Source organism: Acomys russatus, chromosome 5 (assembly GCF_903995435.1).
Source record: "Acomys russatus chromosome 5, mAcoRus1.1, whole genome shotgun sequence".
Classification (NCBI taxonomy): Eukaryota; Metazoa; Chordata; class Mammalia; order Rodentia; family Muridae; genus Acomys; species Acomys russatus.
This window is the reverse complement of record NC_067141.1, coordinates 46,417,852-46,435,648: the sequence shown is the minus strand read 5'-3', so window position 1 is coordinate 46,435,648 and position 17,797 is coordinate 46,417,852. Positions and strand designations below refer to the sequence as shown.

Below are 17,797 nucleotides of genomic sequence, written 5' to 3'. Positions count from 1 at the left end.
CATAAATGTCTTCTAAAGCTCTGTTTTCACACTCAATTCTGTTTTGAGAACAGAGGCATTGCGTAATTAAAAATTGCCTTTCTTGAATAAATCCTTTTAAGTGTAAAATGCATCCTCCAAGCAAATATTTGTTTACATGGAGCTAGTTTCCATGTCAGTGTGTAAGTTCTTAAAGTCCTCTCTGATTGAATGTGGGAGGAAATGAAGTTGACTACAATAAGGGTCAAGAATTAGTGCCCAAAGAAGTGGGGTAGCATGCAAAACTGACACCAGAGGAAGAAGAACACATTAAGAGAAAGAAAAAAAAAAAAAAAAGTCAAAAGGAACGGACCCAACCTTACAGGGAGATAAATATTTTCAACCCCCAGGGCTGTACAGATCTGAGGCCAGTGTATCCACAGGCAGAAAGTCTCTTAAGCTTCAGCCAAAAAAAAAAAAAAAAAGAAGAAGGTCGCTGTGTCAAACTCTGTGTTTATGGCAAACCAGGAAGAGCAGCCAACTGGCTTAAAGCAATCTAACATCCTAACAATGTCCTTCCAATTTCTGCAGGCAAGCACCGCAGCCAAAGACATGGACATCTGTTGTGGGATTTCTGCTGCGTGCCATTTTGCTTTGCCGGAGCCTGTGAAAACCCAAAGGAGACCTGTTAGGACCTTATTCAGATCTTCCGGCAGGTTAAGGAAGGGGCAGCAGCCAGGCAGAACCTCGTGGCTAGGCAGGGAGCAGGAGAGAAGATAATCTCATAACTGTCTTTTATGAGTTTGTAAGAGACTTAATGTAACCCCTTCGATGATAAACTTAATCTCTGCGGTTGGACAGTGTGTCTTTATACAGGCAGAAGCCAGCTATTGTCCCATGACTAAACAAGATAAGGCATGCCCCTGCAATGCTGCCGGCGCAACTTCATTCTTCTCCAGATGGCCGTGGGGATATTCAGGCCAAAGGTCCCACCAGGCTTTTGGCAATGACTCAGCTTCAGCTTTACAAAAGTAGACACATTTCTCAAATAATAATGATATGACAAATCACTACTTGACCACATTCTGAAATGCACACGATTAATACTATTTATACTTGTTTTGTTTTTTTGAGATAGGGTCTTACTATGTACCTAGGCTGGCCTTGATATCATGCGCCTCCTCCCACAGCCTTCCAATACGCTGAGATTATAGGCAGGAAGTACCATGTACCACCGTTTAAAAGGTACTGGTAGATAGAATTTTTATTAATATAGAAGAACAGGTTTTGTAAAATGCTTGGTGAGGGTAAAGGCACTTGCCACCAAACTTGCAACCCTGGGCTTAATATCCAGAAAAAGAAAAAAACCAACTTCCACAGCTTGTCATCTGACATCCACACTTGTGAAGGTAGCCCAGATGTGCCAAGATGGATAGATGGATAGATTGATGGATGGATGGATGGATAGATAGATGGATGGATAGATAGGTGAATAAATGCAATAAAAATTTAATATAAGAAGATGATACAGGTTACAAACTTCTCATAGGTTGAAGAGGCTAAATAGTACTACTTAATACTTTGGAAAACAATACATTCTTTGGAAAACAATTCATTTAAACTCACACTTCTGAAATGGTACTAAGGAGAGCCCTGTAATTAAAATTCTGGCGACACTGACAAAACAAATTTAGGAGGCCATAAAGCAGTTTACATGCACACACACGTGCACATCCATGCACAAATACACGTACACATACACTCATGCACACGAGGCAGAGTAAGGCAGAAAAGCCCAGGTGTTTCATAAAATGTCTAGCTACAGAGAGTGTCTTCTGAGGGTAGCTTGCGTGAGCTAACAGAGCCTCTGACATCTTTGCACCTGGGCAGGGCTAACACAAGCTAGAATTTCAGAACAACCACATATGTGCAGTTATTTTACCAGTATGGCCTAATAATAAACATTTTACAAATAAACAAAATACAATTATTACTACGTCAGTATTTTCTAGCCCACTAGCAATCAATCAAGACACAGACACCTGTTATATTTTAAAATAGCCTTAGTTAACTTGGGGCAGGGCAGATATTAATCCCCTAAACTACTTCCCATAGTGGGGCAGGTATGGAATACCTGTCCCAATCTCACACCATCTGCTTCTCATCATTTCTATCAAGCTACCTCCCATCCATAATCCCATATACTTGCTAATGTTCTTCATCTGGGTCAAATCTTTATACATGCCAGTCACATGCTTCTCCTCCACCTAACCCATGGTTGCCTTCCTTCTTCTCCTCTCCTCTGGTCTCTCTTCTTCCCAAGACTCTCTCTGTCTCCCCCCTCGGGCCGGGGACCTTAGTCATGTCTATCCCATTTGCCCTGCCCAGGTATGGTGGCATTTTATTGGTCAAATAGGCAAGGTGGGTCACAGAGATAGCAAGCAGTAATTAGCATCAGAATACATCAGCCCAACCTTCAACACACATACTTCTGTTCTTCCTTATCCATCCATCCCCCACCACCACCTAGAAGTTACTTATGACTTTCTTCACTCAACAACATAAAGAAGATATCACATCTGAAGAGTTTTTCTGCCCAGACGTCCTTACGATTGACTTTATGACACACAGCGTTTATCTAAAGACCCTGCCTGTCCCTGATGATGCTCAAGAGCATGTGACAAGCTGGGAGTGACAAAAGAAATGCTCCGGATGAGGACTAGCAACAGAAGTGAGAAAATGAAGTCATGTTTCCCTTCTAAAAGGTGACCCACGTCCAACACTGGGACGCCTCCAAAACAACTCTGCAAACCAGCTACTTCACAATGAGCTACAATGCTTTTTAACAAAGATTAAGATAATGTTTTTAACAAGAACCCAAACACTGCTTACTGGCTAACATTCTCTGTAATGTTTAACATCCACTTTTCATTTAATTCAAGTAACGCTGGGAAAATAATTGACACCAATATTACTGAAAGCTTCCAGAACAAATCACCTACATTTCTCAGTTCTATTAAAAAAGAAAAGAAAAGAAAGAAAAGAAAATTGTAGTATTTTTAACATTTAAGCCACCGAAAAGTGAGGTAACCCATCCAAGACAATAGAGTTGTTACTGGGAGAGTGTGCTTCCAGACAGGTTATATAACTCAAAAATCTTAGTTTTGTTTCATCTTAATCCTTGCTGCACTTGGTGTTTCATGGTTGTTAACCATTCAGCAGAAGGGTCTGCTAACTAATGCCCATGGGCTAAATCATGTCCATAGTTGCTTTTCTAAATAAAGTTTTATTGGAACAAAGCCAAGACACAATGGTCTATGGGTGTTTTCAAAAAAAAAAAAAAAAGACAGAGCTGATATCTGTGTCTAAGACATATGTCCCTGTAAAACATGACATGTTTTCCATCTGGTCCTTTAAGGGAAGGTTTGCCAATCCCTAATTTAGATACAACTGTGTCAAATCAGGTGACAAGTGCCTGGATTAGGAGTTTAACTTAGGATCCCATTTGAAGACAAATACGTAAGGCTATCCCTAAATCTGGGCCAAGCTCTAGACTAAAACATTATACCCAGCTACACAGTATGCTTTTTGGTACCATGAGCTGGGAACACAAACTGACAATGGAGGATAATCTATTTGATGATCCCAGTGTGAGATGACATGCCCTGAGATTCAGGAACTCTGGGCTGGTCTTTTGATCTCTGTACTCCAAGAATCTATCAAATCAATGGGTAGATAAAGGTTTCTGACCAATGAGAAAAAAGTCACTATCTGTCCTGCTCAGTAACACCTAAGGTCACACCCAACAGCATGTGACCTTTCTCTAAAAGTGTTCTGAAATCCCTGTCAAAACAGGAGCCCTCTCTGGCCTCTCTTCACTCCTCCTGGTACCCAGTTGTGACTCCTGGCCCTGGCCATGACCTGGCTAAATAACAGGCTATACCTGTACTCTCGTTCCTGCAGGATCTCCACGGGGTCCAGGCCTTGTGGTTTCTGGATGGGGCTGATCCGGCTTTGCTTCTGTTGCAGCTGTAGGACTGGAGATGGCTGCCCTGGGGCGGACTGTTGCACTGAGGGCCCCGGCACAGCTGTGGCTGTGGGCTGAGCAGCAGCTGGGGGTGCAGGCGAGGGCCGGCCGCTGGGTGCTGGTGCTGACAGCTTCTGCGGGGTGCTCTGGCCACTTAGCAGCAGCTCCTGGCCTGTGAGACAATAGGGACATAGGCAGGACAGGACAGAAGGAAGGACACCCGCTGACCATGCCTAGCTCCTCCACCCCTTAGCCACCACCGAGGGATGAAGGCCACCAGGGTACCAAACACCAGAGAGATGACTGATGAGGGGTACAAAGAAAGAAAAGGAATAAAGGGTAGGAGTGACAGAGAAAAAGTAACCTCGCACGTACCCCACAGGAAAATGGCATGCACTAATGAATATTGTCAAAAATATCAAAAAAAGAAACGACTCCTAGTTGTAATAAGTCAAGGAAATGACAAGCTGGTTTTTAATGCCACATTCTGTTTTGTTTGTTTGTTTGTTTGTTTGTTTGTCTGTTTTTAGAATCACAGGTGGATTCAAACTTCAGAAAAGAGTTCTACAATGACCAGATGCAATGGTTGTGGCCCCAAAGGCTCACTTTGCAGACTGCTGCTGCACCCCTGCAAGGCAGGCCTCTGTCTCAACAGCTGGTGCAGGCTATGGGATCCAGCACCCAGGGTTAAAAGAGCTTACTGATCTGCTGGGAACTAACAGAGGTTCTCGCTTTTCCTTAGTGGTTCTGAAAGATGATTTCAGGCCTAGTTACAGTGAATCCCAGGAATTAAATCTTAAATTACACAATAGTAAAATACCTCTAAAACTATTCAATGTTAGGGGTAAAATACACTCATTCCCCCACCCCAAAATTAGCAAATATTAAGATTAAAGAAAGCTTTTTTTCTCTCTCTCTCTTATTGTCAGATGATGGCATGCAATCCTCGAAACTCAGCACAATTACAGGTGCACACCTGCAACTCCAACATTCAGAGGTAGAAGCAGGAGAATCAAGAGGTAGTGGCTCTAGGAGACTTTGTACCAGAACACAAATCTTTTAGTATTGCTGATTTCAGTTTCAGCCATTTTTCTGCATTAAGCTTTGAGAATTTCACATAACTGTTAGATACAAATCTAAACTAAAAATTGCCTCAACTCTCCTCCAGGCCAGGTCTCGGTTTCCTTAAAATCAAACATGATTAGTGGAGCTACCAAATGACTTATAAAACAAAGTTTTTTTTTTTTAAAAATGAAGGATCTTAGTTAGCAGATGCTAAAACCACAAGCAGGCATTCTTCCAAATATTTCCTATATCCTTCCAAAGAAAAAATATAATGAAGCCATTAAGCACAGAAATCATTGTCTAAAACTTCAGAGAGGTGCAACAATTAACCATACAAAGGCATGCATTATGGAAAATGTCTTCAGCTTCTGACAAATGCCATTTAGAGGACTTTAGTGACAATCCCAAGGAATCCATAAGCAGACATTGTGACATGAAGAATGTGGGAAAGTATTGGAGTACTGTGTGTATGTATGTGTGTGGTGTTGTGTGTGTGTGTGTTGTGTGTGTGTGTGTACACAAATACCTCTGTATTTCCAAAACAATATAGCCCTATTTTGGGGGGGTCCCCTGCCCCAGACAGGGTTTCTCTGTGTAGCCTTGGCTGTCCCGGAACCAGGCTCTGTAGACCAGGCTGGCCTCAGACTCACAGAGATCCACCTGCCTCTGCCTCCTGAGTGCTGGGATTAAAGGTTATGCCCACACTGCTTGACTAAAATGTTTCTTAAGCTAATTTGTAGTCCTGGTCTTCTTGGGAGTTGATTAAAAAGAAGTCCTGGGGTGAAATGTATGGCCCTGTATTTTTATGTCCAGGATGTACCATCATATGAAGATTCTTTTGCCAACTAAATTCTTTTTTTTGTTTTCTGAATGGGTTATCCTTAACAAAATACTTATATCTTCATTACATGTTCTATTTGAACCTTTTTCATCCATATTTAGATTAAGGCCCAGGTTTGTTAAGACCTGGATGAGTCATGTGTGTGTTGGGGTGGGGGGCAGGATTAGATACCTTTTCCTAGAGGCCTTTAAGTCAGGGAACTTTTTTTTTCCTTTGCGTTGGTTTATATATGACTAGTCAAATGACATAAGATATACATTTCTCACATTTATTTTTTAATTTTTAATTACATTTATTTATTTGTGGAAGGAGAGGGGATATGCATCCCAAAGTGCATGTGTGGACATCAGAAGACAAGTTACAGGAGTCAGTCCCCTCCTTCCACCAAGTGGGTTCTGGGAGTCAAACCCAGACGCGGTGGGAAGAGCTCTTACCCACTGAGCAAGTAGAACTAAGTATATCAAAAGCCAGGGTCTCAGCATACTAAGTGGTGTGTTTACTGCTTTTAGATTCTCAAAGTACAAATGCTTTTTATGAGAAGACGATTTGGTTGTTATGGGTAAAACAGTGTCACAATAATTACTTTAAGTCTCACTGTCAAAGTCTGTGCCCTCTTTCCTAAGTTCAAAAACTAAGCATCCCAGCATACAGCAATGGTAATACCCACTTGTTTCAGTCCTCATCACTTCACCAACCCCCTTCCATACCAAGACCACCTGAAGAACAGAGGCAGGATACAGAAATCTACTGGCCTTGAGGTAACGATTTTAAAAACCGTATTTAATCAAAGAAAGATTGTCAGCTAGTCAATTTTTTTTTTTCTCTGTATATCCCCAAGATAGGTCTGATATTCCTGGTTAACCTTATCCAATGACTAAATAGAAAGACATTGTAATCTGGTGGATTCATTCACTCAACCCAACCACAGATCTATATATTCTAACGTCAGGGCCAGGCAAGCACTTGCCCCTGCAGAGGACCCCTGTTCAACCCCCAGCACCCACATGGTATCTAACGAACACCTGTAACTCCAGTTCCAGGGGATCTGACACCTTTTCTGCCCTCCGCAGGCACCAGGCATGTACCTGACGCACATGCATACATGCAGGCCAAACACACATCCACTTAAAATAAAATAACTCTTAAAAACTGCCTCAGCTCGATCACCCACTGGCTGTTTGAAGCTGACCAAGACTCCAAGTCCTATGACGTCTCATCATCTGCAGAAACGGGAGGATGATATTCCCTCTCTCGGGGAGTGGTCATGAGGGTTCAGTGAGATGACCTGACCACATGCTCAATCTTTCATCTTTATTGATCAAGGACAGGGAGAGAAAAGACTAGTGAATTACTATAAGGCACACAACAGAGAACCCCATGATGAAAGAAAGCCCTTCCAGAATTTAGGTACCATATCAGCTGGCAACCTGGGGGAGTACTCTTTTCTGGGGCAAATTTCAAAACATTTCTACAGTTCACACAAAGCAGCACAGATAATCCTTAGGTCGGTGGACTTGTCGTGTGCACCCTGCCAGTTGCTATCAGGGCCACTTCTGAGCAAACGCTAGTTCCTAGCTAAACACAAATTTTTTACTGTGTGGGTCTGTTTCCTCCTCTCTCTGACTGACCGTATAAATACTTACAGAGACCAGGAAACTCAGTTTAGCTTCCTGCACTTACTTACGTTCAGGATGTGAGCCCCAGCTAGTAGGCCCTGTGCCTGTCCTGCAGGAAGTTTACAGGGCGCACTAGACTTGGGCCACAGAAACCGCCCACTGTGCACCAAACACCTGTAGCTGGCTACCTAAGGCTTCTCCCTACACCTTCAAACTGAACACAAACTGAATTTTTAGCTTATCTCTTCCCCTCTCTCCAGCAAGAACAATTTTAGGCTTTTGGTCAGTGTGCAAAATGCAATTCTGCTTCAGCCTTTACCATAGGAGTCACAGTGGCTCTGCAGAATGTGGACCAAGCACTGCTTGGAGTGGGAGGGGTCTTCAGCAGCTAGAGGCCATCCCATTGCATCGGATATAAAGCAGCAGGGCGACAAAGGCACTAAAATACCTATGCCTCATCTGACAAGGACTTCAACTTTCAAAGCCCATTCAGCACACAGGGTGGCTATGCAAATCACCAGTGCATTAAGCAGAAATGTGATTTCTACAGGTTGAAAAAAAAAAGTAAGTCAAGAGTATTTAAACTGAGCATGTCAAAAAAAAGTTTCAGATGCCTCCCCCTGCACACACACCCCAAAAAGAGTGAGGGGACAAGCATTTAAGATGGGGGTGGGAGTGGGGGTGGACACTTTCTTTTTTCTACCGCCATAAGGTTATTCTCTCACCTTCCCCAAACTACAACTTCTTCAGTTCTCATTTTTATTCTGCTTTATTCCCTAAAAGGAAATGGGAATCAAAACGAAAAGAGAAATGTGCCTTGGTCTGCAGTGTTGCCCACAAGAGGACAAAGCTCTGCTTGAGAAGTGGCCGACACAGGCTGCTCCTGCCCCTCCCCAGCCCCCAGCCCTTCTCCGGCAGATGTGCTCAGTGTATCTCAGTGTATAGTCAGGCATCCTGAGACAGAACAATGTCACTTCCTGTGAGTTCTAGCTCTGGAGCAGAGCTTTGGGGAAGACCAACCCAACACTGTAAAGCGTTCTCTTTGCTTATTAAGTATACTAGGAAATGGGACAGAAGACCGATGGAACAATGGAAACAAATGTAACTACCCCCAGGAAGTGCATGCACTAAAATGTCTTTTTCCTGAAAGATTAGCAGGGTTCACAAACAAACATGCTTTAAAATGGGGGTGGGGGGGGATTAGTGTAAAAAATAAAAAATTTTAAATTTGACTTAAAAGAATCTTTCCATTACTTAGGCTTATCCCAAATGCCTATTAAAATTAACCTTTATCCTGTGAAGTGCTCTGTTCCATGAAATGAGACATGTGCACAAGGATCAACACTCCTGTCAGCAGCAGGGCTGGGACATGTCGCTCTATTAGAAAGAGCTGTTTCCTTGCCTCTTTCACCCATGTCCTCCTTGTCCACTTGGCCAGAAAACAATATCTTCCCAAACATTTTCATTTCTTAGTAAGCATGTCATCTGGGACATACAAAAGACATGAGTGGTCCATCTGATGTGATAAGGCAGGAATAGTCGAAGAGGTGAATAATTAAGAAGGGTACCTCTTTTGAGGAAATGGCCCGGAAAATGCGGGCATAGTTAGCTCAGCAGACGTTAGTTCCATGGAACTGCACCTTTTAAGTGTTACCCCTTCATTCATCCCTATTATCTGAACCTTGGGTGGAAAGGTTTCTCAAACGAGAAACTCAGCATTTTACCTTTTTCACGCTGTGGAATGTTTTCTTGCTGAGTCATGGTCATGTATAAGCTGCTGATGCCTTTGGAGGCCTATGGCATGGCAGGTGATACCCAAAGCCAGGCTCCATGCATCGTGGACTGTGCTCATGTGACACATCTCATAATGTTACCTCTTGGGAGCTTCACTTTGTTCCCGCCTCTCTGCCCAGCTGCCAGCTATCTTGATGTGACCAGCTGGCCGCTGCGTAAAAGCCGGTTGTTAAAACCACTCACTCATGCACTAAGATGAGGGAAACGGAGATGACCAATGCTGCCAACAGTGTGTCCAGAGTAAGACTGGAACAAATCTGTGACAGGACGATCTTCACTCTTCAGACACACAAAGAAAGAGTTGAGGCACCCCACACCCTTTGCAGATCCTTCCCCTGGCCTTGAGAATGTGGGTCGAGAAGGCAGCCTCTCGGGGAAACAGTGAAGCACATGACTATCCCAAGTCACAACTGCAAGGGTCTGGATCTGAACGCTCTCCATGCTGCAGAGATGGGATGTGTGCTAAGAATGTTCTGGAGCACAAACAAGCAAGCAGCTTCTCAGTGGGTCTGAGCTACAGACACACAAATATTTTCCTTCTATTTGGCCGAATTCTTCAGAGCTTTAAGTTGTACAGTTTAAAAATCTAGTGGGGGTTCAATTTGTCATTTTCCTGCATGGAGTTTGGGGTACCCTTTTCTGTGCCATACTGTTGGTCCCATATGATCCTCTATCTATCCTAAAGGCTCAGAAATCTGGGTCTGAAATAATATATTTTTCTTTAAGAATTCGACTGCTAAACTGACAGTGCTGGTGCATTGGTGCATGCTTGTAACCCCAGAGACAGACAGAATGCTACAGGCACAAGGATAGTCAGGTCTTCAAAGGAAGAATGTGTCTTAAAATTTACAAAATTTCCAAAATTTACAGATACACACACACACAGCAGGAAAGAAACCCACAATGCTATTTTCTAAATGTTTGTGTCTCCCCAAATTTCTATGCTGGAATCCAAATCCTCAAGTAGATGATGGTATTAGGAGGTAGAGGAAATTAAGCCATGAGGAAAAGCCTCATGACTGAGACCAGAGGCCATGTGAGAGGCCACAAAGAGTTTTCTTGCCCCTGGCATCATGGGTGGGTATATAGTACAGGTGCCTTCTATGAGCCAGAATGCAGGGACTCAGCACATGCTAAATCTGCCAACATCCTAATGCCGGAAGCCTCAGCCTTCAAGGTAATGAGACACGGTTTTCTGGGGCTTCTGTTTTGGCTTTAGTTTTATGATAGGGTCTCATGCATGCCAAGCTGGGATTCAAACTCAACTATATACCTGAAGACGAAAGTGACCTTTTGACCCTCCTATATCTACCTCCAAGTGCTAGGCTTATACAGCTATATGCCACAGCTGGCTTAATACACCCATTAAAAATTATTTTGTGTGTATGTGTGGGCATGTGGAGATCAGAAGGGAACACGGTTTCCTCGTCTATCATCCTCTGCCTCATTGCATTCCCTTGAGATCTCCAACTGAATACAGAGCTCGGCTGGTAGCCAGCAAGCACCAGCAATCTTCCTGTCTCCCTATCAACCCCTCCCCTACAGCACCCAGATTAGAGGTGCACACAACCACACCTGATTCTTACACAGGTTCCAGGGACGTGAACTCAGGTCATTCTGCTTGCACAGCCAAGCCCTCTTACCAACAGAGCCACCTCCCCAGTAAAGAGACTCAATTCTAATGCCACATCTACAACAATGAGAGTTCATCTTCCTGATATCACTATTTTATTGTAAACTAAATCTATCAGAAAAAGTAACATGTACTTAAAAATTAAAATATCTAAAAACAAAACAAGAAATAATCAATCAGAATCCATTCTCCTTACCCAAGTTCCTAAACCTAGGACAAATGTCCCAAATTCACTGTTCTAACAGTGATTGGCTTGTCAGTTTGCCCAAATGAGTGGAAGCCGTTCATAGGAGACGTTATCAGTGTCTGGGGAGCACCACACTCCCCACAATCCTAAGCCCTCATAGCTAAACCATAGCTGTTTATCTAGTTCTTTTTAAAAACGTGATTGACTGATTGATTTAATTTGATTAGGGAAGGAGGTCATGGGTACCATAGCATGCATGTACAGGTCAAGGGACAGACAGTTTTATGAAGTCATTTCTCTTTTTTTATCTCTATGTAGGTTCTAGGGATAGAACCTGTGGCCAATCAGGCTTGTGGGGTGAGCTCCTTTACCACAAGCTACCTTGAGATGCATACTAGAGATGCCATCTCCATAGAAGAGCTCTCTAAGCCCCTTGTACCTCTGATTTCTAACAACACGAGCAAGCCATGACTCCAAAACGCCATGCAGAGGACCACCTCAACTTCATCTGTTATATAACCATAGCTCCTGAGACACAGGCCATGTGAATCTGTTACCCTGCTATGAATAAATGTTATCAATGTTTCTACCATGCAAAGCCTATTACAATAATAGTAATAACGAACATATGATAGGTTTCCATACCTGTGAGTCTCAACTCTGTGAATTCAATTAACTACAGATATAAAACACTTGGGGGAGGGTTACTTCTGTATAGAGTGGGTATAGACTTCTTTTTCTTGTCATTATCCCTAAACAATACAGTGTATCAACTATTCAGATAGCATTCACATTATAGTCAATATTTCTCCTAAACAATCTGCAGATGATAAAGTATCCAGAAAGAACATGCATAGCCTAAATGCAAATGTTACACCACATTTCATATAAGGGACTTGAACATAATGGCTCTCAGTATCCGCTGGGGTCCGAGAAGCAATCTGCTTCAGACACCAAGGAATGACTGTAATTTGAAGGATAATCACACCTGAGAGAGCTACTTTATATTCTCAGGCCAGAAATGGCGTTGCGTCCTCTGAGAAATTGGGAAGCAACTTCCCTCTGAATGGTGAGAATTAGATACATGACCCCATCTCCTTGTGGCTCTGTCAGAAAACTCCAGTCATACTGAAGCTCAGCCATAGCAACTGTGGGGGCTATTGTGGGCTCTACATCCCTGACCCGGATTCTCAATTCTTTTAAAATTTTTCCCAGATTTCTGCGTCTTCATTTGATTTTTTTTTTTTTTTTTACAACAGGTCTCATCAAATGCACAAATGTTATTCCAACAGAAAGGGTAAGAAATAAATAAATCAACAAGTATTGAAAGACTCTTTTGGGGGCCAATATGAGCAGGGAGTTCTATAGCTGGATGCAGAGGATACAGGGTTTCCTAAGCTGGAGCGTACTGATAGGCTTTCAGACAACCTCGTACCTTTTAAAAGAGAATGAAAGATCATAGGAGGCTGTGCTTATGTGCTTTCTCCCTAGGTCCCCGGCTTGCAGGAGGGTCCCCAAGACGAAATACTGCTCTAGGATTCCTCATAGCAGGAACCAAGAACCTCAGCCAATCTCAATGGAACAGGAAAGGTATGGAAAAGGGTTCAGCCAGCCCCTGGTTTCTACCAACCAAGCGCTTCTGTGTGTGAGAGGCTGCTTATCCAAGCTGGACCCGAGTGATAGCCATTTGGTTGTGTATGAACCTACCAGATGGTCTATTGTAGCTAACAATAGCTGGCTGTTGCTGCTGCTGCTGCTGCTGCTGCTGCTGCTGCTGCTGTGGCTGTGCCTGCTGCTGAGGCGGCTGGGGCTGCTGTTGTTGCGGTTGAGGTTGTTGTTGCTGCTGCTGCTGCTGCTGTTGCTGCTGCTGCTGCTGCTGCTGCTGCTGCTGCATGCCAGGCAAGGTCCTTTTTCCCTGGACTGCAAGCTGCAGTGTTTCAGGGAGGGGCTGGCCCCTGGCCAACATTTTGTAAGCTAAAATCTGAGCTCGAAGCTGATGCAGCTGGACAGGACTGAAAGGCGAGGGACCTCTGTTAGGCTGGTTCATGGCCTGCAGATCTCCTTGGATGAGTGGCCCTGGCTGGCTCGGTGGCATCTGCGGGGGCGTTGGGCCTGCTCCAGATATAGGGCTGGAGACGTGCTCAGGGGCTCCCAAAGGAGACGGATGTGGTGACATATAACCTAAAATCAAGCACAAGATCACAGGCTAGAGCAGACGACCCTGAGAAAGAGGTAGTCTTGATTAGTAATTTTCTAGTGCAACACTATGCGATAGGAATTTAAGACATGACGAAGTTCACAACTGCATACAACTTAAACGTTTAGACCATAAGATCGTTTTTAATCTATAATTTAAAACTATCTAGTAGGTATATTAAGAAGGTCAAAGAAATAGGTAAAAGTAATTGTATAAGTTTATTTAATATTCATAAGATCAGCACTTTTAAAAAAGAGCTGCTTTGTATTCTTTTTTTTACCTAATAGGTGTTTGACATCCAGTGTTTCATTTCACAGAGCATCTCAGTTTCTCCAGCCACATTTCAAGTGATCAATAGCCACTTGTACCCTAGAAGGCAAACTGTTAGTGGTCGTTCCACACCTGCAGGAACGACAATGAAGGACACTATTCTACCGGCAGAAGTCGCTCCAAGCTACTCAACAAAATATGAAGAGGTCTAACGAGGCACTATGCAGAATAAACACCGTCTTACGAAGAAATCAAGCATTATTCAGTTGATTATCATGCAAGCTGTGACTAACCGGCAATTACTGAGGGCCTAGTGCTGCAGTCACCGCGCAATGACTGTACACAGCCATCTCAACTGAGTCTGTCCAGAAACAGGCTGAACCCAAGGACTGAATGTAGGTAATTTATATGGGAGGCACAGGGACACTGAGAGGAGCATGGAGAGGTGATATATGGGAGGGAAGGTAGCCAATAAAAAATGCATTACCAAGCCAGCTGTTGCAGCAGGCCCTGAAGATTAATCCACAGCAGAAGCTTTGGGATACAAGATAAATAAACTACCTACAATTATTCCAGGGAAGGAATGAAGAAGCTGGAGTATTTAGACTCCTATAGTGTCGGTCACTGGTTTAATCACTAGCTGTCACTAATGCTCTGGGGGTCATATGTGTTCAGGACTTTTCCCACTGTCGGTGAGGCAGCTGTCACCAGACAGAGGTGAATCAAGATGATGATGCCAGCCAGTGGACATCAGGCAGGTGTAGGCGCAGAGGCGGCAGAAGACCAGAAGCACATAGGGAAAGTGTACACTGCTCTAGCCATCCTTAGGACAGCCCTCCGAAGTAAATGCTGGTAGCTCATATTCTAAGGTAAGGCTGTGCAGGCGCCCCAGTGAGTTACTTGATGCCTCACAAGTAAATCTTGAGAGCTCAGGCTTTAAGTCAACTCTGTCCTGGCTCTAATGCATGCACCCAATAATCTAATAGACATTTTGTGATGTCAAAATATGCCAAGTATTTAAAATTTCAAAGGTCTTCAGGCCTTTGAATCACATGAAAATGGATTTTACATGAAAATGGAAGTCACCAATTTGGGTTTTAAAATACCAAACGGAGTGGACAGGCGGTGGTGGTGCACGCCTTTAATCCCAGCACTCGGGAGGCAGAGGCAGGTGGATCACTGTGTTTGAGGCCAGCCTGGTCTACAAATCGAGTCCAGGACAGCCAAAGCTACACAGAGAGACCCTGTCTCGAAAAGCCAAATAAATAAAAAAATAAACAAACAAACAAACAAACCAAACTGAGGCTGGGGATGGTGTAGACCTTTAATCCCAGCACTCAGAGAGGCAGAGGCAGGTACATCTCTGTGAGTTTGAGGCCAGCCTGGTTAACAAAGTAAGTCCAGGACAGCCAAGGCTACCCAGGAAAAACCCTGTCTCAAAAAAATAAAACAAACAAACTGAGGCAATAAAGAGTATTTTTCCGATGGAAGAAAAATCAAAACACACAGAACTTGCAAGGGGATTATCTCATAAGGTCGTGTGCATACTGAGCCAAGGGAGACCAACGACGACGACGATGACAACAACAACAAAAACAACAACAACACAACATGACTGATGTTGTCAGAGGGAGAGCCAGGATGGAGAGGGAAACCGAGTGCCTATTGCACTCCAACAGCTGCCTTAAGCTCAAACAAAGTACCAGTTTTAATAAAGGGAAAAAGGAATCCCAAGGCAGGACAGGACAAACACAGAATGTGTGCACTTGACAGTTCTCATAAAGGTCACCACAGGCCTGGTTACTAGATAAGAGCTGTGTGTCTGAACCCATGTCAATTCAGTGTAAGAGAGCTGCATATCCACAAAGGTCCACAGGTGTGTGGCCCCCACAGACCGCCGCCATTCTAAAGCCCGCAAAAATAAATGCTAGTTACTTTTATCTGTGGTTTTGCCATTTGGAGAGAGAAGACAAAGTTAACATGATTCCCCTGATAAGAATTGGTGTTCATCTATTTATTATTAAGAACTGAAACACCACATGGGGGAACTCCTATCCCAGAGGAGGACTGCTGGGTTTCAATACTGAAATCTTACTTCATGGGGGAACATACGACACCAGGATTGGGGTGCTAGTTGTCTACGTAAGCGAGCCAAGGCAATCTCCCTGAAGTCAGCCTGTTAGATTAGCATAAATACTCCGACACATTGCTATTTATAACAATAACTAGGGTATCAGTAAGATTCATAGCTTTTGCCATTAATATTCCTTGTTAATCAAGCTGATATTCACCCTTTAATTGTACAAAAGGGCTGTCTGTCCACTAATCACCTTTCTTACCAACTCAGAGTCTTTTACAAGAAGGAAAACTTACATTTTCATAGTGGAAAGGTATGACACCGGGGGGTTAAGACGAGTCACGAGTCTTCTATGCCCACCTAGTCTGATGTCAAGCATAAGTTCATTCACAAGACACAGAATGCCTGATACAATGGTCAAAACTACTGGACAAGTCCATATAAACTCAGCTTATCAAACCCTTCTTTTAAATCATGAATAAGGCTTTGCTATACGGTTGAGCTAATGCTGCATTGAACAGGTGAACTCAAGATTCTGAAAGTAAAACAAAAGACTCTCCAACTGACAGTTAGAGAACGTACTCCAAAGACCTATACGCTGGATGAATGTTGGGCCTCAGCTTGACACAACTGGGAAGTGGTAGAACACTGATGACATGGTGTCTGCTGGGGGGAGTTAATTGGGGGGTGTGTATTATGAAGGGAATACTAGGACCCCAATTCCTTCCCGCCTATCTGTGTCTCTGCTTCTGGGGTGGTAATAGGTAAGCTCTATTTATAAGTTACATTGCCACATCAGGCCTAAGTTCACAGGGCCAAGGAGGACTGAAACATTTGTAATTGAACCAAAATAACCTTTCCCTCCTTCCAGGTGGACTGTTTGGAATATTTTGTAACAGTAACGCAAAGCCGACTAACATACCCGGCCACTGAGAAATCAATGCAGAAAAATATTGATAAGTTTGACAAGAAGGAAACTGACAGAATAAAATTCATACTGCAGTATCAATCAATAAAGTAAGAAGCTTTTACCTCAAAAACTTAAAAAGAAGAAGAAGAAGAAGAAGAAGAAGAAGAAGAAGAAGAAGAAGAAGAAGAAGAAGAAGAAGAAGAAGAAGAAGAAGTAGTAGTTGGGAGTGGGAAGAAATTATTTCTCAGAATGTACAGAAGATGTTAATAGAATCATTCTGTCACTGTGACCGTGGCTCAGCTACATACAGAGAGGGATTTTTTTTTCTCTACATGAGTAGCATCCCATAGAACTTAGGGAAAAACAGAATCTCAATGATGCATCAGCATAACATATTTTGGTAATTATCCTTAGTTGAGAAAACAAGAGATGAAATTGCCTCCGAGTGAATTATATATTTGTGTGAAGATGCATTGTGTGAAGATACACTGGTTGAGGCACATACCACTGTTTTGGAAGTTTTCTTTGATTTAAGCATCCAAAAGTGTCACAAAAAAATGGCAATTTTCCTTCACTAGTCTTCAAGAGTCATTATCTCCCCAGTTTCACCTTACCTTGGAGAGAAGCAATAAGCTTTCTTTCTCCTATTAATAATCTCAAATTTTAAGTGCCAACTTTATACACACATTCTACACATAAATAATATATGATATATTATGATATAATATATATATATATATATATATATATATATATATATATATATATATATGCCTATAAAAGCTGCATTAATCCACTATGCTAGGAATAAACAATGTCATTATTAGGACCATGAGGTACACAAGTATGAACCAAGGGAAATGGCTTTATCTTCCAATAGTATCCTAAAATCCCTTAGTATGTTCTGAATGAGTTAAAGCTGGCAGCCTTCTGATCAACACTGGACCTCTCTATAGCTGTGTGTTCAGAAAGAAGTTTCCACAGTGGGATTTTTAAGATACATACTATTACTGGGTCAAAATTCTTTTTAGATTCTTACATAGAATAGAAGTGCATTATACCAACATGGCTTTTTTTTTTTTTTTTTAAATTAAGTAATTCACTCCCCAGTCTACAGTGCACTTTACTATTTTGCTGAGTGATATTACATGTTGGTTCTGACTCCACTGACTGAAGATCCTCCCGGTTTCCCAGTAATTACAGCTGATGTAATTTATATAAA

General features: G+C 42.7%; 1 protein-coding gene across 3 annotated transcripts in view; it reads right to left on the bottom strand.

The window, feature by feature from the left end:
- Smarca2 (SWI/SNF related, matrix associated, actin dependent regulator of chromatin, subfamily a, member 2) overlaps positions 1–17,797 on the bottom strand; it is a 167,495-nt gene that overhangs the window by 127,500 nt on the left and 22,198 nt on the right. For all 3 annotated transcript variants that reach the window (XM_051146287.1, XM_051146285.1, XM_051146286.1), the window contains exons 4-5: positions 12,829–13,302; positions 3,902–4,157 (exon numbers count right to left, since the gene is read on the bottom strand). In XM_051146287.1, the coding sequence (XP_051002244.1) occupies positions 3,902–4,157; positions 12,829–13,302 (730 nt within the window). The remainder of the gene's footprint in view (positions 1–3,901; positions 4,158–12,828; positions 13,303–17,797) is intronic.